This window comes from Myotis yumanensis, unplaced genomic scaffold (genome assembly GCF_028538775.1).
Source record: "Myotis yumanensis isolate MYYU_CA2020_CCGP unplaced genomic scaffold, mMyoYum1.0.hap1 SCAF_4, whole genome shotgun sequence".
Taxonomy (NCBI): Eukaryota; Metazoa; Chordata; class Mammalia; order Chiroptera; family Vespertilionidae; genus Myotis; species Myotis yumanensis.
In genome coordinates this window covers 99,908,332-99,935,247 of record NW_027223755.1, presented here as the reverse complement: position 1 = coordinate 99,935,247, position 26,916 = coordinate 99,908,332, and the positions used below count along the sequence as shown (strand labels likewise).

Here is a 26,916-nt window from a genome sequence, read left to right as displayed (position 1 = left end):
AGTGGAATTACTGATGCCCACCTCTTTGTCATCCCTTTCCAAGTCTGTTCCTCCCCAGCTCTGTAAATGGTTCCACCCAACAAGTCGCCTCACATGATGACTCCACATAATCTAGTGGCGACTGTCATCTAGTCTCCTGTCCCTACTGTGATCAACCACATCCAAACTACCATTTCCTCTCGCCCAGACCACTGCAGTAGTCACTACCACCCTATGGCCCTCCCTGAACTGGCTCCTATTTGATCCCAACATCCACTCCCACTGCTCTCCCCTCACTTGAGAGCCATCTTTCCCACTGGACGTCTGCCAGTCCCTACACAAGCCAATGCTCTATAACCAAGTGCCCTGGTGTCTTCATAGCTTCTGCTCTCCTGATCTTGCCCTCAAATCTCCCTCTGTGGTACACCTGCTCCAATGGCTCCATCTAAGGAGGTTCCTGTGTCAACTTCAACCACTGCATACTACTCAAACCTGTTGGGGCAGTTGGTTTTGTAATTATTTTTTCTCCATCACCACCTCCCCCCAATTTCATGAAAGAAGGCAAACTCTATGTCACACACATCTGCATTCCAGGTGCACCTAGGCCCAGAGATGGTATGCAATAAATGTGGCAAATTAAAGGAATGGTCACCTCCCCACTTTCTTAACTCGGCCCAATGTTGTTGGAATCCTCTAGAAATGAGGAGAGGAGAAAGGCAATGACCAAGTGGTTTAAATCATTCCATGAAGAGCTCTAATAAGGCATCAGAATACTGACCCTGTTTGGTACACTGAATCCAGTTGGGCTTCAAATGATTACTCCCTATAGCATGACAAAACACATAAATAAATTCAAGGCTTCGTATTTTTCTTTTTTCATTAATGAGACTTAGATTTTTGTTAACTGCTTTCCCTCGCTGTGCCAAAATCTATGATTCCAAAGGGTCAGGCACAATTTAGAAAATTCAAGGAAGAACATGTTCAAGGAACTGCAAACAAACGATGGAAACACAGTGCTTAGTAAAGCACTCCCTGGACTGGGAGCTGCCAAAACATGACACCAGACATAATTAAAAAGGGCTCTGGGTTTTGCAGACAGGAAGCTACTGAACCTTGAACAAACTAAAACTCTTCAGACCCTCAACTTCCTCATCTGTAAAATGGGACATGTAATGATGTCTTTCAAAGAGACTATTGCAAGAATAAGATAAAACACAGAACATGACATGATGGCACTGAGATGTCGTCCCACTTCTCTGCCCAGACCCCTCTCGTTCCTGCTTCTACAGCATGAAGGCTATGCCTGGGTTACTCTGCCTCACAAGCATACACACACAGGTAAAGCACCACTCCCTGCCCTGGTAAAAGTCTGAGGAGCTCACTCAAAGTCTGCCCTCCTGGTGGGAAAGTGGCAGCTGGAAAAGCAGTGCAGATGACAGGCGGAATGGGTAGAGAAAAGGAGAGGTAGAGACAAAGAAAGAAAGAGGGAAAAAACTGGGTTTACTTCTGTTAGATGTCACAAAAACAGACAAAAGGATGAGGTGCTGTTGCTACTGCTTCCCCTAACCAGACACCAGAGCAGGGGTTCTCACCAGGGGCCACTGTGGGAAAAAGAAAGGGGAAAGGGGGAGAGTGCTATGAGAAATCTAGTGGGTGGAGGCCAGGGATGTTGCTGAACATCCCACAATGCACAGGGCATCCCCCACCACAGAGAATGATCCAGTCCCAATTGTCAACAGTGCAGAGGGAGAGAGAAGCCCTGCTCCAGACCAAAGGGCTGTCCCCACTAGCCCTGGCACAGGTGAAGGGAACCAGATGCCTCTTTCTAGTCAAGTCTGAATTTGACCCTGATAAATGTACCACTTTCAGAAATTCAGTCCCCTGGATCAGCACAGGAAGAAAGGGAATGTGGAGTAAAAGGATTCCATCACCAAGTTGTGGGTAAAGAAGAGAGGATAGGGAAGTGAGGCTGGAAAAGATTTGAAAAGAGAAAAAGAGGAAAATATTGAGTCAGAGTTTACCAGATTCTAAAATACAGGATGGCTGTGGAAAAGCAAATGCTCTTACTCTGAAACCAAAATGTGCTCCAGGTCATTGAGCAAACTCAGGTGATGACTGCTAGAACTGGAGTCCATGCTACCGTCCTCCTAATGAGGAATGGAAAAGGGAAGGCAGGTGAGATTAGGGAGAATGTGGGTGCCAGATGCAGACTGCTGCCTCCAGGGCTCTGAAGGGCAAGCTAGGGGAGAAGGAGGCTTTGTTTTAGGTTCTGGATGTGTATGGCTGAAACTAGACAATCCTGGAAGGGCAGGTTCCCAGCAACAAGCGCAGGGAAGAAAAGACTTGGCTGTTTCCAGCTTCAAACATTTAGAAGCTGCAAGTGCACAGTGAGGTCTAACAAAAACACACACACCTCCCCTTACTGTTTGGAATGAAAAGAGAGTCTATTTTGCAGAGCAAAAGGAGCTATTTTCCCAAAATGACTTGGTTAGTTAGGCCGAGAGGTTACAAGGATAATCCCTATTTTATAGGTGAAATCTCAGAGAGAATGAAGACATGTGAACCCCTATAACAAGTCAGACATACCATGTCTCACAGACACGATATAGTCCTTGGAAGATGAATGCTCTTTGTTTGACTGTAACAAAAATCAATGGGCTTCTACTGACAGCCTCAACCACTAACAGATAGAAAGTGTGAGAAAAGCCTGCTTCTTGATTCTCTTGGCTATACTACTGAATCAAGAGGGTAACTGAAGAGAAAGGAACAGCGATTCACAGTCATGAACCCTCTCTCTCCACAAAGGGAACCTGGGAGGACTGACTGAATAACCTCTACCTAGCCCTCTGATTGCCAGCTCATCATAGAAAATGTAAACTCCCTGAGAGAGAGCTACTCATAAGAAATATGGGTTATTTTCTTATCACCTACAACACACTTTTAGTTACAGATCTTTACTATCAGCACAATAAAATCTACCCAGCAAAGCCCTGAGAGCCAAGGGCAACTTACCATGTTTGGCACGTTGGTGACTGAAGCATTCTTGATGTCTGCAGGGAAGGGAGGCAAACTAGTGACCACATTCTGCTTGCTGGGTAACTGGGGGTTCACTCCAGGGGCTCCCATTGGCTGCCCTCCAGTTTGACTAAAGGGTTGTCCAAATGGACTTGTGTTACCAGTCATTCCCATCTGAAACAAAAAGAGGCAACATCAGGTATTGGGAAAATCACATATAAAAAGAGTCTCAGGTGTGCTCACTTTGACCCACGGAAGCAAAAACTGTTATTTCCTATAAAAGCTTCATATCAATTACAAATTAAAGGCTTATTTTCAGGGTTCAAGTCAGAATTATGAACAGAGCAACTTGCTCAAACAGTGACACACTAAGGCAGAAGGCGAATAAAGCTGTTCTCAACAGCTACATCTGTCTCCTCCTCCTAAGAGCCAGCAATTTCCCATCCTTACCCTCGGCCATACTCATCACCCAATTCCCCCACCCCAACAGTGGCACTAATGCATTAAGAAAATCATTTAGAGAACAAAACCTTCTAGAATCATTAATAAAGGGAAGCTCCTTCAGCTTAATTACTCTCTAAGTAAATCGTTTCTTTCAGGTATCCCCATCAGATTGAAGCTAAGTTTTCTACTAGTTTAAAACATGCAGTAGAAACACTGACAAAGAAATGATATAATGTCTGGGATTTGCTTTAAAATAACCTAGTGAGGCCCTGGCTGGTTTGACCTAGTGGTTAGAGCCTCAGCCTGCAAACCAAAGGTCTCAGGTTCGATTCTTGGTCAAGGGCATGTACCTAGGTTGCAAGTTCCCTAGACCCAGTGGGGGCGTGTGGGAGGCAACCAATCAATGGTCTTTCACATAGATGTTCCCCCCGCCCCCCCATCCACCCTCTCTGGAAATCAATGGAAAAAATATCCTCGGGTGAGGATTAAAAAATAAAAATAAAAAAATAACCTAGTGAGGCAAGATGTACTGATAGGAAAGAAGCCTAGATAACAAACTGGCCATATGTTGGTAACTCCCAAATAGGTAACAGGTACGCATTTGAGGAATTGTTATATTATCCTCTCTAATATTAAATGAAATTTCCCATTATAAAATTAGTGAAAAAATATAAAATATATACTAGATAGCCCTAACCGGTTTGGCTCAGTGGATAGAGCGTCGGCCTGTGGACTGAAGGGTCCCAGGTTCGATTCCGGTCAAGGGCATGTACCTTGGTTGCGGGCACATCCCCAGTAGGTGGTGTGCAGGAGGCAGCTGATCGATGTTTCTCTCTCATCGATGTTTCTAACTCTCTATCCCTATCCCTTCCTCTCTGTAATAAATCAATAAAATATATATTAAAAAAATATATATATATATATACACTAGATAAAGGCAAAAACAGGAAGGAGGAACTCCCACCTATGCCTCTGTAAGGGCCTGTAACCAACACACGTCAGGAATCTCTTCCAGTCAACAGGATTCCCTCTGGATACCTCAGCCCCAATCTCCACAGGAGTGAATTTGGGAAACCTCAAATTGATATCCTGATGCTCACCCTCCTCTCCTCTGGAGAAACAGAAACCAATCATTAAAAGACTGGCTTTTCTCATTGCCTGCCTGTGCTCTTTCTCAAAGTTGTAGCATTCCACCTGCTGTGTACTGCTCACTCTACTTTCCAGGTATCTTGGTGTGCTGGATGTTTGAAAACTGGGAGGAAGGGGCCCCCCAGGAAAGACCTCCTAGGGTAAGTTGTACTCATTCAAGAGATCTCGCTCCAGCCTGCTCTAGCCGTCACACTGGGTAACTTACATTCCCCTTCTATAAACTTAGATCCTCATTTGTAAGACCTGTGTCTTGAACAAGATGAATTGCATTATTTCTTGAAGCTCTAAAATTCCAGGTTGCAAACAAAGCAATGCTCCATACAACTAACCCTTTTCTGCTGAAATGTCCATATAAAAACACAAATAAAAACAATCTAGTGTAAGAAAAATGTTCTCATTCTGTGCATTTTCATATGTACAGGTGGTTTCCACATGTAGCTTTTTCAGCTGATATTTCTCACCTTTTTGAAAGTGAACATATTCTAGCAGCCATTTTTGCTCTATTTGCTTTACTTGAGTAAACAGAAACAAATTTAAATTCCACTAAAACTCAAATTCAACTTGAATTAAAAAAAATTCTTCAAAAAGCCTAGTTAGGCTCAACTTTGAGTTCTGACTTAATCAAGATAAGATGGCAGCTCAGTAAACTTTTAATATAAAGGGCATTTCTGATTTTCAACTAGGGTTTTGTTTTTAAATCCTCACCCGAGGATATTTTTCCACTGACTTCTTAGAGAGAGTGTAAGAGATAGGGAAAGACAAGGAGAAATATCTATGAGGGAGAAACACATCGATCGGTTGCCTCCAGCATGCACCCTCACCAGGGCCTAGGTCACAACCGAGGTACGTGCCCTTGACCAGAAATGAACCCAGGACCCTTTGGTCCGCAAGCGGATGCTCTAAACACTGAGCAAAACCAGCTAGGGCTGATTTTCAACTAGGCTTTTGTAGTTATTATCCAAAACTCCGATCTGAAGCAAGAATTTGTATTTTCAGAAAGAATTAGATACATTAAATAAATTCCACGTAACAATTATTTCTCAGAATTTTTTTTATCCCATAAAATCAAATTGCTGAAACACTTCTTAGAGGCCCAAGAATTTGGGGCTAAAAAAACATAATTATAATTTCTTTTTCTTGAATTTTATTTAAAATATCTTTACTAGGGCTGAAACCGGTTTGGCTCAGTGGATAGAGCGTCGGCCTGCGGACTAAAAGGTCCCAGGTTCGATTCTGGTCAAGGGCATGTACCTGGGTTGCGGGCACATCCCCAGTGGGGGGTGTGCAGGAGGCAGCTGATCGATGTTTCTCTCTCATCAATGTTTCTAACTCTCTATCCCTCTCCCTTCCTCCCTGTAAAAAATCAATAAAATATATTTTTAAAAATAAATAAATAAATAAATAAAATATCTTTACTAGGACCACATATTCAGAAGACATATGCATCCATTCACCTCTCCATGAATCCAATCCATTCTTGCAGTTAGCCAGTTCAGGTTGCCTCCACTATCTAAAAGTAGAGTTTGTATGAAACCTTTTGTAAACCAAATGCCGTAAAATGAAGAAGAAATTATCATTAATTTCTATATTAAAAAAAAAAAAAAAGCTGAAACCGGTTTGGCTCAGTGGATAGAGCGTCGGCCTGGAGACTGAAAGGTCCCAGGTTCGATTCCGGTCAAGGGCACGTACCTGGGTTGCGGGCACATCCCCAGTAGGAGATGTGCAGGAGGCAGCTGGTCGATGTTTCTCTCTCATCAATGTTTCTGACTCTCTATCTCTCTCCCTTCCTCTCTGTAAAAAATCAATAAAATATATTTAAAAAAATAAATAAATAAATAAAAATAAATAAAAAAATAAAAAAATAAAAAGTGTTCCCAGACCCAAAAAATAACATACCAAATAATACATACAACTTAAAATAACCCTAACATTGCCCTGGCTGGTGTTGCTCAGTGGTTAAAGCGCTGGTCTGTATACTGAAGGGCTGCAGGTTCCATCCCTGGCCCAGGTGGTTGGGTGCATGCAGTAGGCTACCAATTGATGTGTCTCTCTCACATCTCTCTCTCCCTTTCCTCCTCCTTCCCCACCCCCACCCACCGCCCCTCTCTCCTCCTCCCTCCCTGCTCTTCCTTATACTCTCTAAAAATCAATGGCAAAATATCCTGAGGCAAGGATTAACAACAACAAATTTTAACCCTAACATATAGTAAAATCAGGAATCTATACTAATAAAAGGGTAATATGCTAATGAGACCGGGTCATCCGGACATCTTCCGGATGTCCGACTTCCTTTTGGACAAAGCCATGGTGGTGGGGGCTGAGGCAGAGGCAGTTAGGAGTGATCAGGCCAGCAGGGGAGGGCAGCTGGGGGTGATCAGGCCAGCAGGGGAGCGGTTAGGCGGCAATCATGCCGGCAGGCAGAGGAGGTTAGGGGCGATTAAGCAGGCAGACAGGTGAGCAGTTAGGAGCAAGCGGTCCTGGATTATGAGAGGAATGTCCAACTGCCGGTTTAGGCTGCAGGGATCAAGCCTACACCAGCAGCTGGAGATCCCCCGAGGGGTCCTGGATTGGAGAAGGTGCAGGCCGGGCTGAGGGACCTTCCCTTCTCCCCAACCCCCCATGCACAAATTTCGTGTACCGGGCCTCTAGTGATATGATAAAATACACACCACACTTTGCACCACCTACCAATCCAATTCAAGCAACAGGCTTTCCAATTTATCTATTACTGAACATCAACTGAGAGAGACCACTTTGTTACTAGCAGAACCAATAATAATTTAGGCAGCTTTCAAGATCCTTGCTCTCTGCACATGTGTAAATAATACGAATGGTAGACACAGGCAAGTTCAATGCACACACAATGTGATTATTTCACCACAATCAAAATGCTTAATTAGCCCTGGTTGGTGTGGCTCAGTTGGGTTGGGCATTGTCCCTTGCTGGTCAGGGCACATGCTTGGGTTTCAGACTCGATTCCCAGTAGGGGGGCACATAGACAGGAGGCATGTAAGAGGCTGCTGATCCATGTTTCACTCTCACATTGATGTTTCTATCTCTCCCTTCCTCTGTCTCTTAAAAAAAAAAAAAAATCAATAAAAATATTTTTTTTAGATGCTTAATTACACCCAGTTTTACCCTAAACTTAACACCCTTGTGAGCTCTCTTGGGTTTTTTCTGATACCTTAGGATATATCTTGTTAATGGATGAACAACATCAAGAGAAAGCCCAGATGCTCACAAACATAGTTCAAAGCTACAGTGGCTTGATGCTGAGATGCTGAGTGTGGCTCCTGGGGAAGGAGCTCAGCTGGGCTACCTTCGGTGCAAGCACCTGGCTTATTGCAGAACAAATGCTGAATGCCATTTTCACTTTTCACCTTTTTTCGTAAAAGCAAAAATCCTCTTCAAATTTCTTTCAGTTAGTGAAAACAGGTACTAATGTAGGTTTTTGACAAAAGCAAAATGGCATAATGTGAACCAAAAGTGGGGGATACCTGGCCCTGGAGGATGGCTCAGTTAGTTGGAGCATCACCCTGTTCACCAAAAGGTGGAGGGTTCGATTCCCAGTTAGGGCATATACCTAGGTTGCAGGTTCAATCCCGTTCCTTCCTCTCTCTCTCTCTCTCTCTCTCTCTCTCTCTCTCTCCCTCTCAAATCAATAGATATCTTTGGGTGAGGATTTTTTAAAAAGTGGGGGTTACCTGTATTCTCTAAGCTCCTGCTGTGAGCCAAGCCTAGTTCTGTGCAGAGGCAATTTTCCTACTTGTCATGGAGCTCACTTCTTATAACCACCAATTGGACAAAGAAAATCCAAGTCACACTGGAAGTCGCTAGCATCAACAAACCAAAATAGACGGCGGCTGAGGGAGGGGAAGGATAGACAATTTGTGCTTCTAGTCACCCCCTTCAGTGTAGAGAGGGAAATAAATAGCAAGAGACCAAAGAGCTTCCAAAGGGGTCCCGTGGGTCTCAAAGTTGACCCTATATGTTGCAAAAAACCTGTTTTTAAAACATTGCAAATATTTTTACAACATTCATATGATCACCTTGCCAGGTCGAAAATGGGGTGGGTGTGGGTCTGTCTGGTCTCTTGAATACAACTTGTCTGGTCAGCTTCTGGGGCAAAGCACTTTCTAACTGTCTGCACTGAAGTGTTTCAGGGTGTTTGGAACACTCTGATATATTTCATCAGGAATATTTTTCACTTTTTATTTTTGGCCATTCAATAGCGAAGAAAACTATTTCAATGTGGTCTTGATCCTCATGGTGCAAGAACCAAGGTAAAATCAAAGTCAAAGTTTGTTACCTGCCATCGTTACCTGATGGCAGGTAACGAACGTCCAGCTAATAGGGACTGACTATACATTTAAAAAATTGAAAAATTTCCCCTCCCCAGCCTAGAACCAATACATTCTACAGACGAACCAAAACAAGTCAAGGCTACCTGCAGAAGGTCAGACTCTAACTAAGGTCAGGGCTCAGGTCTCTCAGTCCAGGGTCAATCCCAGCCTGTCTGTAACCGGTTAGAGCTAACAGGGAGGAGAACCAAAAGACAGTCCTCCAACAGACCACTGCTGCCCAGCTCCTAAGTAAGGTCCCCACCCTGGACCATGGGTCCCAAACCGTTTCCTGGCAGAGCGTGGTAGAACCAGAGAGTATCCTCTAGTCCTAGCTTGCAGAGTGGGTAAAAGCCATTAGCTTTTAGAGACTTCTAGATTTCTTAATTCCTGTTCTACATCTATTGTCCTTTGATCAGATTGAACATTCCCAAGTCTGGGCTAACACACATATTTTTAACATCAATACTCATAAGAAAATAGTCAAATCAAGACAAAAATATTTACTCTAATTTTCTGACAGTTATTTGATAACAATTTAGTAAATTTGGCTTTATTTTCAACTGAAGTTAACCAGGATTTGAGTATAGCTGCTTGAGAAACACCATGTAATCTTTTGAATAAAATTCATAAAGCAGAACAGCAGAAATAAGCAACTGTTAAGTTGATGGTAACATTTATATAAAATATGAACAAATTAAAACCTATGGAATATTTACATTGTCTTATTCAGCAGCAACCCATACATGTTAAAAATTTCCGTTTATTCCATTTTTCCCAGAGCCTTTTTAAGCATTAATTCAAGTTCAATCTGAGAAAACAGGAAAAGTTAACTGTATTAAGTACCTAAAAAGGCAAGCTCTCCTATAATGAAATCTAAATTAAAAAATGTCTTATAGGTCTACCACGTTTTCCCATGAGAAAGCGTTCTTGTAACCAAGTATATCAATCATTTCAAAAAGAGAATAAAGACTTTTTTTTAAGAGAGAGGAAGAGAAAGCATGAGAAACACTGCCCAGCCGCCTCCTGCATGCGCCCCAACAGGGGATCAAACCTGCAACCCGAGTATGAGACCTAACTGGGAATCAAACCCATCACTCCTTGGTGTACAGGATGACACTCCAACCAACTGAGCTACACTAGTCCCTGTGTACAAAGAAAGAAAAAACTAGTAAAAAGAAGAGGGAAAAAATACTAGTGCCAGATCTGGAGGCCTACCTGCCTTCTCCCCCAAGGATGGGGACTCTAAAGTATGAAATCTGATGAGAAAACCTCTTTATTAGTTGGGGAAAAAAACTAAACAAGGCCTACAATAGCCTTTATTACCGAAGCAAAGATAGTACCTGGAGCAAATTCTAGCGATATTTGGTCCATCAATCAAGAACTGCTGAAGTCTGAGTTGTCTGGCAAGTAGGAGGGTGACAGCTATCCACAGAAAAGGGATAGACAATGCTTCTCTTTCTACTTTGGCAAAGGCATGTACTACAGATATGCTATGGAAAGTATAAAAAAACTACATGACTCAATGGCATTATCTGCCATAATAATACTTATAACAATCTATCCTGGATCTGTCTTAGACACAAAACCAGGATAAAACTTGCCTTCCTGGAATATACATCTCTGTGTCCTTGGGCCCCAGCACATAATGAGTGCTTAATTACTATTTGGAAAAGAAACCAAACAAAAAGAGACCATGTATCAGGCAGTACCTGGGAACAAAAACCCCTACACTGGCCCCAAGAACAGAGAAAAATCAAAGAACTGTGGGCCAGTTCTAAGGCAGGCACAAATGAGAGTCACTATTATTTGGAGGGGAAATAGAAAAGTCAGGAATAACAGTCTCCTTTCTATCTTCTCAGCATCTGCCATAAAGATTTTAGCTACTAGTTGGAATGGACAGCCATGGAGTGGACAAGCATGCAAGTGAACAACCCATGATAAAAGGTTGAACATAATATGCCCTTGGAGTTGGTTTTACAGGATGATGATAGCTTTGTGTCCCACTGACAGCATATATGGGAGGTCCTCTGTGCTATCTATATCCATTGGGCTAGCAAATCCTTGGCTTTGGTACAAGTTCCTAAGCCAAACCCCAACCCAGAGCTTCCCAACTGGTGTACTAAAATACTGATTCATCAGCCTCAGTGATCACCTCTGACTGCAAACAGTCTCCTCTGCTGACCTCAGTGTGTGGGACAAATATTTTCATTTTCTACTTGTGTCATGATATGACAGCTATAAAAATAAGAAAACAAGCTCTGAGCTTCCAAAGAATAGGAAGATTATCTCCACTAACCCAGAGACTACTTCTACTACTCACCTAACTCACTTCATCAATTAAGGTAGTAAGCTTAGAAAAATATAACTGTCAACTTGCAAACATGAATGGAAAGTTGCTTGAATCATTTACAATGTACCTGTGCTACTGACTATAACACAGATATTAAAGAGTTTAGACCAAACTAAAAGGGTATAGAACAGGGGTGGGCAACCCCTGGCACGCGTGCCAAATATGGCACGCCAGTAACTTTTGCTGGCACGCAAAACCCTTTCTTATAATCTTCCATTTACAATTTTTTTCTTAATATCGACTTTTTTATTTTTCAGATAAATTCAGTGTAGGTGCATCTTAGATAAATAAATAACTTTACATAACAAGTTATCTTAAAGACCATAGACATGGATTGACAAGAGAGGGGAAGAGCAATTTCTATGCCTCTGCCTTAACTCTCCCTGCCTTCCTAGATCCGACCAGTGTTTTGGTTTCATCCAGATATGCTTGTGAATCTTTGTTCTCAGTGATGAATTTTGTTAAGTCTCGTAATAGGAGTAGCCTGACGGATGAAAGTAGTAGCTCGTGCATATCTCTGAAGGTCACGAAATATAAACCTGATGTAAATCTCTGTCATCAGTGATGCAGCAGCAAAAGTCCCACTGATAATATCAAATGGAGTCATAAAGTTTTCTGTCGGACTATCAGTGTACATGTATACATTAAAAAATAAATATATTTTTCATCATCATATACTGTGTTTTTGTGGCTCGAATGAATTTTATTATTTCAAGGTTCTTCACATACGTACACCTTAAGAGATATCAAGTAGGCGTAACATGTTCTCAAAAAATTAGGGTTGGCATGCAAAAGAATTTTGAGTCAGAGATTTTGCTGGTTTTGGCACGCACTCACAAAAAGGTTGCCCACCCCTGGTATAGAACATATCATCAAAATGGAAATTTCTTCTGACTAGGAAAGTCAGAAGTAACAGTCTCCTTTCTATCTTAAAGTCTGCCAGAGTAGGTTTCTACAATAGAAGCAAGCGAAGTATCCATTTTCTTGCTCCTTTGTAGCAAAAGGGGACAGAGAAATGCTTTCTTCCCAGTTAGGGCCACCATTATCCTTTCCCATTATCAGCAACTCAAACACCCCTAGGATGAGGTGTGGGCCAGGCACTGTCTGGGAAGTCCACGGTATATGTGTATGTGTGTGTGCAGGAGGGCACGTTAGGTGGTTACACCTATACAAATTTTGTGTGATGTGCGCTTTTGAGAGATAAGGTCCATTATTACATTTTTAAAGAGGGTCCTAAGATCTCCTAAAGATTAAGAACACCTGCCCCTGGAGAAAGACACCCCCCTGCCCACCTCTCACAAGCTCTCCCCAGACTTCACACATCCCTGCCACAAACAGGCCTTTTCCAGTGGACAGTCTCCCATCCACAGACATCAACCACTCAATTAAACAACTACCCTCATAAATGAACTCTTCCCAATATTATCTCCAAATGTCTCTTGAAATGCACACTCACCAAAAGGATCAGATCATAACCATTTATAAACTAAAAGCCTGATGCGGACACACTGTGTGACCAGAGGAGAATATCTGGAACAGGATGATAAAGAGAGGATGTATAGGACCGGAGGAGGCCAGTCAGAAACACACTTCCACTTAACGGTTTTACTTAAGAGTTGGTCGAGCCTTCAGAAATGTTTTAAGAGGCAACAAATGTTGAGTTTGATGTGGCTTCAATGAGACCACTACCCACATTGGGGTTGTTTTTTTTTTAAAGCTGAATTCTTCAGTTTTCCTCATACCTTGATAGACACTTAAAACCACACCACACAGCAGAGTGATCAAAGGAAGTACTGTATAGGGGGTGGGATGCTGGTCAAAAAACATACAGAAAGCAAACAAAATATGACCTTCAGCAATTGTAGAGACAATTGGATAGGACAGAATTTTCAGCTGTAAGGGCCTCAAAGAGTATCTGGTTAAAACATACTACTTCTCAGGCCCTGGCCGGGTAGCTCAGTTGGTTATTAGAGTGTTGTCTTGATACAACAAGGCTGCAGGTTCCTGATACACCAGGGTTGTGGGTTTGATTTCTGGTCAGAGCACATAGAAGAATCAACCAATGAATGCATGGATGGGTGGAACAGGTCTGTCTGTCAGTCTCCCCTGACCCCTCTTTTTTTAAAAAAATGTATTTTATTGATTTTTTACAGAGAGGAAGGGAGAGGGACAGAGAGATAGAAACATCAATGAGAGAGAAACATTGATCAGCCGCCTCCTGCACACCTCCCACTGGGGATGTGCCCGCAACCAAGGTACATGCCCTTGACCGGAATTGAACCCGGGACCCTTGAGTCTGCAGGCCGACGCTCCATCCACTGAGCCAAACCAGTCAGGGCTGACCCCTCTTTTTAAAATCAACCAATCAATAAATAAAAAATATGAAAACAACAACAACAAATCCATATCACTTTATGGATGAGGAAAGGGTGGTCCAGAAAGCTTAGGAACATAACAAAATCAGTTGGAAAAACTCAATATGAAGCTCTCCCTTCCCCAGTCCAGAGTCCTTGATCCCTGCCACAAGGCTTGAAGCAGAACTGTGATTGCTTCAGACACATCCATACTTGCACACCCATGGCACTTGATACCACTGCACAGAGACAGGCTCAGTCCACAAAGATCAAGTATTAATGCCTGTTTTTGAAAAACAAAACAACAACAAAAGTTTTCCTGGAACACGGACACAATAAGCTTTCATCCAGAGAGACACTTAAGTGCTATATTTAAATGTGTATACTCTAGGGATCTTCACCTGGTCCGAGGGTAGCTCTGCCACTTGCTAAATGTGTGACTTTGGAGCAATTTACTTTAACCTCTCAATGCCTTCATTTTATCACCTGTAAATTGGAGATAACAGCACTTAGTCTGAGGGTTGTGTGAGGATTAAACTTCACCAAGTAAAGCACCAAGGCGAGCTAACTGACATACAGTAAGTGCTATAGGAGTTAGCTAGTATGTTGGCTTTGGGAAGAATCACTTTATATTAAATATATTTCTTTCAAAAGCATGATTAGGGTAGCCCTGGACAGTGTGACTCACTTTTAGAGCATCGGCCTGTGGACCACCAAAGGGTCGCAAGTTTGATTCCTGGTCAAGGGCACATATCTGGGTTGTAGGTTCAATCCCCGGTCCCGGTCAGGTTGGGTGCAGGAGGCAAACTAATTGATGTGTCACTCTCACATCGATGTTTCTCTCTCTCCCTCTCCCTTTCCCTCCCCCCCGCACCCCCATCTCCCCGACCCTAATCCCTCCCTTCCACTCTAAAAATCAATGGAAAAAATTTCCTCTGGTAAGGATTAACAGCAACAAAAAATGCATAGGGTATTAATAAAATAAATGAACATTTCCAGAGGCCATGTGATGGTGGGGAGTGGTTCAAACAGGTAGGATCAGAGGGAGAGGCCATCTGGAATTACTGGCATTTGACATATTCAGAGGAACATGAAATGAATTTATAACGAAACAATCTTGTGCACTTACTAGCTGTAAAAATACTTCTAACAGATAATTATTTTCTAGATCATAAACATTTTCAACTATTTCACTCTACATTGTTTTCCAGCTTTAAAAATACTCACAATGTTCATTTTAAACAAAATATACTATAAACAATAACAATATATAATCAAAATACGCTAGCCTAATCTTCCTGGGTTGAAATTTCAATAAAAACATAGAGGAATCAAACAAGAAAGAACAGTCCCACAAAAAGAAATTGATATAACTCCCACTTGTAAGTAGGCCATGACATAGCAACAAATGTTCCATTTGAGATGTGGCTTCGAACTAACTCAACAAGCTTATTAACTTGAAGTCTTTAGCATCTTTCTTCACACATTGGTATACATGTAAAACCACAAATTCATATAAGAGGTGTAAAAACAACACAATTTAGTACACCAAGAGCAAAATTTGCCAAATAAAGAGCCAGAAGTATTAATTCTTTTCAATGACATAAAGAACCAGAACTAACCCAGAGTATGGCCATATCATTCATAAAGCCAAAAGCATTTTCTCTTGGCAACCTACCACTGTTGGGAAAAAGCCAAGAAAAGCAGTTTTCATGGAAAGACACATGGCTGTATTCAGTTGTCTGCTATCACCCGCTTGCTCTTGGAATCTTTCCAGTACCTCAATTTGGCAAATAAAGAGTAAGTAGAAATACACAACAGACTGCAATGCCAAAGACATTGCCTGGCCACCAGAGTCACCTGGAATAAGAGAACTGGGCTGAAGATCCCAGGCACATGAGTACACCATCTTTCACTGAACTCAACTCTTACAATGATGCCAATTCTGAAAGAGTTCAGGAAAAATACACAGCCCCAAAGTCTGAACATTTACCTTAGCCTGATAAATCACAACTGGGAGATAGGTAAAAATACTCAGCAACTCTCATGGAATTTCACTTAAATGATGTATGACCAGAATATGACTTAGAAAATAGGATGGGAACTCCTAAAGGGAAGGTGACAGGACAGGGGATCACTGTCGGGCTTCATTTGTATTCACCCAATTGCTCTAGAAACTTCCAGCAACAAAACTGGTTCCCTAACACTGTTGGCAAACTTCAGCAGTCACAACAGTTAGACACACCAGCTCCCCAGGGTACAGTCTGCATTAATCCACAAGCAAAAGCAAAAAGTCGGTAGGGAAAATGTTTATAATCCTGGTTCTGCTGCTAATCAGATGTGTGGCTGGGACAAATCTCTTGCCTTTTCTAAGTTGTAGTTCTCCTCAGCTGTAAAACATGAAGTACTTAGATGACCACTAGGTCAGTGGTTGGCAAACCGTGGCTCCCGAGCCACATACGGCTCTTTGGCCCCTTGAGTGTGGCTCTCCCACAAAATACCACATGCGGGCGCGCATGTACAGTGCGATTGAAACTTCGTGGCCCATGCGCAGAAGTCGGTTTTCGGCCTGGGCTAGTCTATTTTGAAGAAGTGGCGTTAGAAGAAGTGGGGGGTGTTGGTCGGTTGGGCGATGGGAGACACAGCGCGGGGGAGGCGCTCGCGATTTTTTTTTTTAATTCTTTATTAGTTAAGGTATTACAAATGTGTCCTTATCCCCCCCTTAATCCCCCCCCACTCATGTTCTCATCCCCCTGTTGTCCATGTCCATTGGTTTGGCTTATATGCATGCATACAAGTTCTTTGGTTGATTCATGCACGAGTTGAGTGAGCCAGTCAGTCAGCAGTCTCACTGTGCAGTGGTTAGTGCTAGTCGCGTCCACAAATCGCGCGCAGGTGACAAAAGTAAAGTTTATTAAGTTAATTTTAGGGAATGGAGTGAAAGAAGATGTAGTGTCGAGGACTGAGAAAGGTTATATTGAGATGGTTTGGACATATAGAGAGGATGAACGAAAGGAGATAGTCGAAACAAGTATACAAGATGAGTGTAGATGGGAGAGTTGGAAGGGGTCGACCTCAGCGAACATACCTCAATCAGATTGAGGACGTTTTTAGCAAAGGCCAGCTTGGGAGTACCCTAATTAAGTTAATAACAATGTACCTACCTATATAGTTTAAGTTTAAAAAATCTGGCTCTCAAAAGAAATTTCAATTGTTGTACTGTTGATATTTGGCTCTGTTGACTAATGAGTTTGACGACCACTGCACTAGGTGATCTTTAAATTTCCTTCTAATCCTAAAATCCGATAAACAATCAGTGCTTGAATCGCATGAGGTCTATACTCCCGGAAGGTCCAGCTATTTGCAGTGAGTAACAACTGAGGACTCAGAATATGCTCAAGCCAAGAGAGCCAGCCTCTGGGACTGGAGGACCTCACCGTGGCAATGCTCCCTCTGGGGAGCTGTGGGGTGGCTTGGGGCCTGTCAAGAAGACTGAGGATTTTGGAGGGTACTCCAAAATGCACAGGACGCAGGCTTTCTACAGCTTTGCATCCTCCACACCATTTCCCAGAGTATTTACATATATTACCACGAAGCCAAGGCAAAATAATTCAAAGTGATGGTGATAAAACTTAAATTGATTACTTCTCCTAATTCTTCCAAGTCTTAATATCGTTTTAGGTAGAAAAGCAGCCTGTTTAGGATAGAGTACTCCTTTCTTTTTTTTAATATATTTTTTAAAAATATGTATATTTTTAATGATTTCAGAGAGGAAGAGGGAGAGAGATAGAAATATCAATGTTGAAAGAGTCATTGATCAGCTGCCTCCTGCACACCCCCCACTGGGGATTGAGCCCACAACCCGGGCATGTGCCCTTGACCAGAATCGAACCTGGGACCCTTTAGTCCACAGGCCAACGCTCTGAGCCAAACCAGCTAGGGCAATTGAGTACTCCTTTCAAGCGATGCAAAGCCAAGGCAAGCCACAGTGGCCATGGAGAAAGAAGAGGAAAGAGGAAAAGATGATAAAAGAATAGGATGAAAGGGAAAGAGAAATATATAAAGATGAATTTTAATTTACACTGCAGATCAGCTATAGCACAATGGAACAGAGATCTGAACTTTAAAAAGAAGTCACTCAATGAACTTAAGTCTTTACTCCAAACCCTCTGCAGGGAGAGCTTGCCTGTTCCTTCTTCATGGATTTACTATGCACTAGAAAAGTGATGAAACAGAGGAGGCAATGGAGGAACAAGGTAATAACGTCCATACAGGTATTGCAGGAATTCAGGGGAAGGAGAGGTAAAGATGGGACTGAACATACAAAAAAGGCTTGATGAGAGTCCACAATTATTTCTAGTGAAATTGAAAGGAGAAAGCTGACATTTCAGAGAATTATGTTTCTCCTCTACAAAGGCGCAGGAAAACTGAACCAGTTCTTAAAACAGGCTGTCAGCTTTACTGCTAGGGCAGGAGGACTGGTACATGGTAGGTGTGAGGATACAAATTCAGGGTTTCCTACGGTCTCCTCCTAGCCAACCTCTTGGGCCTTGAGAGTACCGAAGGGAATCAAGTAAGGTCCCACACACCTTATTAAATGCCATAAATCACAAACTATAAAACGTACCCAAAGACGTATCAGTGTTTTGAACACATGAACTCTATTTCTAACCAAAAACTGAGTTGTATAAAGTCCTACCAAATATACTTGGTGCAGTATTGTTATCCCTACTGGTGAGAAGATGGAACATAGGTAAGACTTTGTGAACACTCAAAGCTACCTCAACATTCTATATATTCTGCAGCTCACTCCTAAAGATCAAGCTGTAAGCACCTGGAAAAGGAAAGTATGACATGATATAAGGCAGTGGTGGTGATACTGAAACAGTTCTTTTACTATGAAAGTCATTCATTACTAAGAAGGGAAAAATGTTCCTTGTACATTTTTTAAAAAAGGATACAAAAGGTTCCCTCCCCCTCCCCCGCCCCCCCCCTCTCCACACACACACACACACACACACACACACACACACACACACAGAAAGGAAGAACAACCACTGAAATATTTAATAGAGTTATCATTCTCCGGTGATTTAATTTTTTAAGTATTTTCTACATTATTCAAATTCTCTACACAATGCATTATTTTATCATAAGGAGGAAAAGTTATTTTTTAAAGTCATTCTCTATTCAAACATTCTGACTGGCTTTAATGACAATATGACCCACTGGCTGCACAGCTGTATTTAAAATACTAATTTAAGCTGTCAGTGAATAAAACTAGGTAGATCAAACTGATTATGAGTATTAGAGATTGCTTCTGGGTGGTAATTTAAAATCAAATTCACCCTGGTTATAACATGGCTATAAGTTGTCACATTTTTGCTCTAATGCATTATATATATGATCAGGAAAAAAAAATGAATGAGGCTCAGCCACTCAGACATCTACCACCACTATTTTTGAAGTAGGCTGAAAGGAGGGAAACATGAAGTAAACATAGTCAATTGCCAATCGGGTTACAAAACGGTGTTCGTTTCTCCAACAGCTTATGTTTATTGACTTGGAAATTGCATGCCTGACTCTTGATACAATAAAGACTCCCTGTACTCTGGCTCACAGTTCAGGCAGTGAGGGATACCATTTCACCTGAATCTACCTGGTACCTAAGCTTTTGAGAGCAAGAGGCAAGAGGCAAGAGATCGGATCATGGGAGTTACCATAATGTGTTTAGCTTCCAGATAACGAGGTGCATTTATAACTGGAAAGTACCTATGCAAGGACAGACCTTTCCCAGCAAGGAGATGCTCCAGCAGCTCTCACATTTGCCCAACTCTCACTAAAGCCTACCTGCAAGCTAGCTTTCTCTCAGTTCTGAGCAATGATGTTCTCATCTAAGGGATAGTGGAAGCGGAAAAGGCTGTGAAAATATGTACACGATCAACCATGAGGATAATCCTATATAATAATCCTATATAATAAAGAGGTAATATGCAAATTAACCTTCACACCCTCATAAAGATGGCTGCCTATGACCAGGCTGGCAGGGGGGGTTAGTGAGGGATGACCAAACGACTGAACAGCAGGCTGCGTGGGGCGACCAGGCCAGCGAGGGGGGGTTGTGAGGGGCAACCAGGCCAGCAGGGGGTCAGTTAGGGGCAACCAGGCTGGCAGAGGGGGGCAGTTGGGGGTAACCACGCTGGCAGGGGGGCAGTGCGGGGCAACTAGGCTGGCGGGGGTGGGACAGTTGGGGGCAACCAGGCTGGCAAGGGGTGGGGAGGGGCAGTTAGTGGCAACCAGGCCAGCAGGGGGGCAGTTAGGGGCAATCAGGCGACACACAGAGGCAGTTAGGGGCGACCAGGCAGGCAGGTGAGCGATCAGGAGCCAGCAGTCCCAGATTGTGAGAGGGATGTCCGACTGCCAGTTTAGGCCTGATTGCACAGGGATTGGGCCTAAACCGGCAGTCAAACATCCCCCAAGGGGTCCCAGATTGAAGAAGTGCAGGCTGGGCTGAGGGGCGCCCCCCCCCCTCCAGTGCACGAATTTCGTGCACCAGGCCTCTAGTGTTTATTAAGTATCTTCCAGGAGGGAGATACTAAGGGGTGGTGGAGGTGCATTGCACGCAGGACCACATCCTCCCAAGTTCAAGGTAAGAGACACATGCTACAAGGACAGGATGTGTGCTGTCAGCAGGTGGCACTGATACCAACTGCTAAATGTAGTCTGAAAAGGGAGACAGGGGTCCTGGCCCAGAGGGCAAACAAATGGCTCAAGAGGTGAAACCTTAACTGGGCCCTGAAAGGCAGGTTAAAAACTAACTAATATGCACCGTGGTGGCTACTGTTCTGCATCCTCTCCATGAATGAGAACACAGTAAGACACCTCAGGAAGGGGCCTGAATATTCACTAGGCCCAAAAAAGTTATTCTTGCAGGATTTTTTTTGCTTTTGTTGTTGTTGTTGTTAATCCTCACCTGAGGATATTTTTTCCATTGCTCTTCAGAGAGGAGGGGAAAGAAGGAAGGGAGAGAACGAAACATCGATGTGCAACCAGTTGCCTCTAGTACACTCACCAACTGGGAGCAGGGAGCAAACGTGCAACTCAGGTGTGTGCCCTTGACTGGGAATCAAACTAGAGATCCTTCGGTGCGCAGGCCAACACTCTAACCATGGAGCTACACTGGCCTATTCTTGCAGTTTTAAAGTCTATCTCTACTCAAATATCCACAACAATAGGACTTGATGGCCAGACATCTGGCTGGGAGTTAATTGATAACTCTAAGGTATTAATTAAAATGAACATCGAGAATGGAGAGAGCAAAATAAGCTGATTAATACTGCTGATCACTCATAAAAAGTAAGCACTGTCTCAGAAGAGCATCACTCACAACATCAACAGACAAGAAAGCAAGCTTCTATGATCTCTCCAATCAGTTCCTGACAGATTTGATCTGAGAGTCACAGCCTGCAGTCTTCTGGCTGCTCCCACCACTGCACACCTTTCTTTAATGAACTTACATGCAGCAGCACACCTACACGCAGCCACACCCTGACAACTATGAGAGTACAACCTGCCAAGCAGCCCAGCACCTCCTACTTGACAGTAAATCTCCAAGCAAAACGTGCAAAGTTTTCCAGGAAGAAAACATGCTCTATACCAGCCGTGGGCAAACTACGGCCCGCGGGCCGGATCCGGCCCGTTTGAAACGAATAAAACTAAAAAAAAAAAACAGACCGTACCCTTTTATGTAATGTTTACTTTGAATTTATATTAGTTCACACAAACACTCCATCCATGCTTTTGTTCCGGCCCTCCGGTCCAGTTTAAATTGTGGCCCTCGAGTCAAAAAGTTTGCCCACCCCTGCTCTATACTCTCCCCTTGGTCTATCCCTTATCTTTATGCCCCAGTGCCCCCACCCCGCCCCCACTCCCTATCAGTATGGCTGCTCACCACTGAGATCATACACCCTAGAAAGCCTGCGCACAGGGCTGCTTGGACTTCCTGTATCTCACTGAAATGGAATAGCACATAGGAAAACACTTTGAAAACCACAAAGCTCTGTGCAATCTTGAAGTGGCTTTGAGATCTCTTTCCAAAAATAGAGCATAGAAAACTTCTACCATCAGACAGGAGTCTCTAAAGTAAAAGATTTTGCCGTAGCTGGTTTGGCTCAGTGGAGAGAGTGCCAGCCTGTGGACTGAAGGGTCCAGGGTTCGATTCTGGTCAAGGGCACATGCCCAGGTTGCGGGCTCAATCCCCACTGGGGGGTGTGCAGGAGGCAGCCGATCAATGATTCTCTCTCATCATTGATGTTTCTCTCTCTCTCTCCCCTCTCTAAAAATATATTAAAAATAAATAAAGTGAAATTTTATACAATACTGAAAAAAGACAGGAACGCATCCCAACTTTTAACAATTTACTAAGAAGATATTTGAAGCTGGCACATGCCCAGGTTGTGGGCTCCATCCCCAATGTAAGGCGTACTGGAGGCAGCTATCAGTGATTCGCCCTCATCACTGACTAGAGACCCGGTGCAAATTCGTGCATGAGTAGGGTCCCTAGGCCTGGCCAACGATCAGGGTCAATCTGTGGGGCAACTGGCAGGGCCTGCTTGCTGGCCCTGCCCCCCACCACCTTCCCGGGGTATTGGGCCTAAGCTGGCAGTCAGACATCCCTCTGACAGTCTGGGAGCCCTTGGGGGATGTTCACTTGCCAGCGGGGAGCATGCCAAAGCTGCAGTCGGACATCCTTAGCGCTGCTGAGGAGGTGGGAGAGGCTCCCACCACCACCGCTGTACTGGCAGCCATCAGCCTGGCTTGTGGCTAAGCAGAGCTCCCCCTGTGGGGGCGCACTGACCATCAGGGGGCAGCTCCTGCATTGTGTGTCTGCCCCCTGGTGGTCAGTGTGTGTCATAGTGACCAGTCATTCCCAGTTGTTCCACTGTTAGGGTCAATTTGCATATTACCCTTTTATTATATAGGATAGAGGCCTGGTGCATGGGTGGCGGCCGGCTGGTTTGCCCTGAAGGGTGTCCCGGATCAGGGTGGGGGTCCTGCTGGGGTCCCTGGCCAGCCTGGGTGAGGGGCTGATGGCTATTTTCAGGCTGGCCAACCCCCCCAGCAGGGACCCTCACCCCATGAGGGTGTGGCCAGCCTGGGCGAGGGGCTGATGGCTGTTGGCAGGCTGGCCACAGCCCCTTCAGGGTAGGGGTCCCCGCTGGGGTGCCTGGCCAGCCTGGGTGAGGGGCTGATGGCTGTTTGCAGGCTGGCCACACCCCCTTCAGGGTGGCGGTCCCCACTGGGGTGCCTGGCCATCCTGGGTGAGGGGCTGATGGCTGTTTGCAGGCTGGCCACGGCCCCCAGCCACTCAAGCTCCCAGTGGAGGCTGGCTGGAAGCAGGTATCTGGGATTGGGATTTATTTATCTTCTATAATTGAAACTTTGTTGCCTTGAGCAGAACCCACAGCCGGCTAGGGCAGGCGGGAAGCTTGGCTTCCTCCATCGCCAGAGCAACCAAGCCTCCTGCTTGCTCCAGCTCCATGGCTGCTGGCCCCAATCTTGGTTGGGTTAATTTGCATATAGCCGCTCTGATTGGCTGGTGGGCGTGGCTTGGGCATAGCAGAGGTGCAGTCAATTTGCATGTTTCTCTTTTATTAGATTAGATGTTTCTATATTTCCCTCTTCCTCTCTGAAATCAATTAAAAAAATTATATATATATATATATATATATATATACACACACACACACACACACACACACACATAAAAAATCACATTTAAAGAAGTTATCCTTATGCTGGCTCCCTGCGTGTGAGGTAAACACACATTTTTCAATAGCCAGAAGAGAGGACTTTTGTTGTTGTTGTTAATCCTCACTCCAGGATATTTTTTTCCACTGATTTTTAGAGGGTGAGAGACAAAGAAAGAGAAACACCGATTGGTTGCCTCCCGCACTTGCCCCGACTGGGGCTGGGATCGAGCCTGAAAAAGAGGTACGTGCCCTTGATCAGAACAGAACCCTCGGCCCTTCAGTCCTCGGGTCCATGCTCTAACCACTGAGAAAACTGGTTAGGGCAAGAGTGGACTTCCTTATGGGTCCTGCAAACCTGCTTGACTGAATTATTATTTCAAATTGAGAGCCCCAGCCCAATCAGTCTACAAGCAGTGGTTCTCAACCTTGGCTGCACATCAGAATCACCTGCGAATCTTTTTAAAATCCTGATTTCTGGGCCTCATCCTCCGGAAATTCTGTTTCTTTGTTATGGGGTGAGGCCACAACATTAGTAACAAAAAACAGAATTTCTGGAGGATGAGGCCCAGAAATCAGGATTTAAAAAAGATTCCCAGGTGATTCTAACGTGCAGCCAAGGTTGAGAACCACTGGTCTACAGAGATGGTTCAACACTATACACTGGGTATGTTTGTAGAAAGGTGTAAGCAGTAAATTTTTTCATATGGCAAAAAATACTACTGGGATATTAGACTCACTATCCAAGTTATCTATTCTATAAATTTTGTTGATGGGGTAAAACTCATCCATACACATAAAATTAGGTTTATGTACTTCCTCACCATATTTTGAATCTTTGCTATGCTACAGACAAAATAGTGCAGTAGAAAAAATACAGACTGTGAAGTCAGACACGAATGGGTTGAAACTCAGAGCCTGCCACTTTCTAATAGGTGTCATCTTGATTAATTTCCTGAGAGGCAGGAAAGTGGTTATTATTTTATTCCATGTGAAAAATAGATATGACACCTACCTCACAAGATTATTAAACATGAGATGAAGTGAAATCATGTTGCAAAGCACTTAGCATAGTGGTCACTACAATGGGCATCTGAGAAATGCCACTCATTGCCTGCTCTCCTCTTACTATAACTCAGGAAGAGTAAATACAGTAACTGTTATCATTGTTCGTTACAGGATCATACTGTATATTATAGTCATTATTTAATTCTGAAAATGCTAAAATTTCATGGGAATCAACATAAAAACCCTAAATGTTTTAACTTGGGTGACAGATGGACAGCAAATTACTGTTTACAGTAAATGGACATCTTTCCAATATACTGCAGAAACATTTTGCAGAAGTCGATCCTTGAAGTCATGCTTTGGACCCATTTACATAAAGAATATTAAGTTTAGCACTTCCCAACTTTATACACTGAACAATGAAGGAAGTAACAGAGATGACTTTTAAAGTGTGACATATCCAATAACCATTATATACCCTCATGTAAGCTCACACCAACAAGAGAAGAGAGATCTCCCAGAGCCCCCCGAGCAGCAGTCGCCAACCTTTCCGACCTCACGGACCACCAGTAGTCCACGGACAACCGGCTGGCGATCGCTGCTCCAAAAGTTTCCTTAAACCAGCGGTTGCCAACCTTTCCGACCTCAAGGACCACCAGTGGTCCACGGACCACCGGTTGGCGATTGCTGCCCCAAAGCACAACCACAGCACCAGCTCCTTCCAGAGTTGGTTAGAAAAGCCCACACATCGCCCCACCCGCAAGACCTCCTAAATCATAATTTGTATCTTAACAAGATCACCAGGTGAGTTGTTAGGAACCACTGCCCTAATCTATGCTAAAGTCTGAGAGGCAGGTTAATAATGACTGGGTTACAAAATGGTTCCTAAAATGTTTGTATTGATGGAAAAGCACCAAATACAAACAGCAGAAACTTAAGACAGACCCTGGGTTGTAAATACTGGGCAGCCATCTCCCAACTGTGACCCTACGTAAAGTATTTTATTTCTGAGCATGAAACTTGCACCTATGGGGTGACTTTAAAGTTTAGGTACACATCTCACACCTGTCAGACTGGCTATCATCAACAAATCAACAAACGACAAGTGCTGGAGAGGATGTGGAGAAAAGGGAACACTCGTGCACTGCTGGTGGGAATGCAGACTGGTGCAGCCACTATGGAAGACAGTACGGAGTTTCCTCAAAAAACTAAAAATGGAACTCCCATTTGACCCTGTGATCCCACTTCTAGGAATATATCCCAAGAAAACAGAAACACCAATCAGAAAGGATATATGCACCCATATGTTCATAGCAGCACAATTCACCATAGCTAAGATCTGGAAACAGCCTAAGTGCCCATCAGTAGATGAATGGATTAGAAGACTGTGGTACATCTACACGATGGAATACTATGCTGCTGTAAAAAAGAAGGAACTCTTACCATTTGCAACGGCATGGATGGAACTGGAGAGCATTAGGCTAAGTGAAATAAGCCAGTCAATGAAGGAAAAATACCACATGATCTCACTCATTCATGGATAATAAAGACCATTATAAACTTATGAACAATAATAGATATAGAGGCAGAGCTGCCTCAAACAGATTGTCAAACTGCAGCTGGAAGGCCGGGGAGGGTTGGGGGGCAGGAGGGAGGGGGGTAAGAGGTCAACCGAAGGGCTTGTATGCATGCATATAAGCATAACCAATGGACATAAGACACTGGGGGGTAGGAGAGGCCAGGGGTTTGTCAAGGGCGGGGGGGGGGGGGAGGGACATATATGTAATACCCTTTGTAATACTTTAAGCAATAAAAAAATAAAAAAATAAAGTTTAGGTACAATGTTTCCAAATTTCCTCCTAATTTGGGCTGTCACCTGCCATGCAAGGGGGCCTGTCCCTTCAGCCCATCTCTGAAGCTAGCTTGCCTGTCATGGTGAGAGCTGCCTGAGGGTCAGGCTCTGAGCTTCAGACCCCCTCCCACCCCCTACCTCCTAGAAATTCTATTTGTTCAGATCAGGCAAGTTTCCCAATTAAGAAACACAGGCAACAAATAACAAAATGCAGAGATCTACAGGCAACAGAGAGCAGGGCCCAGGGAAGAGTTTGAGAATAGGCTTAAAGGAACCTATGGCCGGCTACTATTAAGGAATTGTGCACTAAACAAATTTCAAAGGGGACACAGTGCTGGAGTCATAGACCCGTCAAAGGTTCAAGATCTTCCTGACATCCGAGGAATTCAACTAAGACCCCAAAAGGTCATGTCTAAGCAACTCAAGACCTGCCTTAAGAAAGTTTAAAAACAAACCTTGAAAGGATCAAACTGATCTGTGAGTCAAATGCCTGTTAAAATATAAAACCCAAAACTCTGTACAGGGAAACAAACAAATTTCATATTCAACAACATATCCACAATGTTCACTACACAGTCAAAAATTACTAAACGTGGCAAAAGGCAGGAAAACGTGACCCATAACCAGGAATTATATATTTAAACATATGACTGCAAATGAAACAAACTGAGAT

At 43.6% G+C, this 26,916-nt stretch overlaps 1 protein-coding gene across 2 annotated transcripts in view; it reads right to left on the bottom strand.

Moving 5' to 3' along the window:
- CREBBP (CREB binding protein) overlaps positions 1-26,916 on the bottom strand; it is a 154,968-nt gene that overhangs the window by 83,509 nt on the left and 44,543 nt on the right. For both annotated transcript variants that reach the window (XM_070413115.1, XM_070413114.1), the window contains exon 3: positions 2,992-3,168. In XM_070413115.1, coding sequence (XP_070269216.1) covers positions 2,992-3,168 — 177 coding nt within the window. The remainder of the gene's footprint in view (positions 1-2,991; positions 3,169-26,916) is intronic.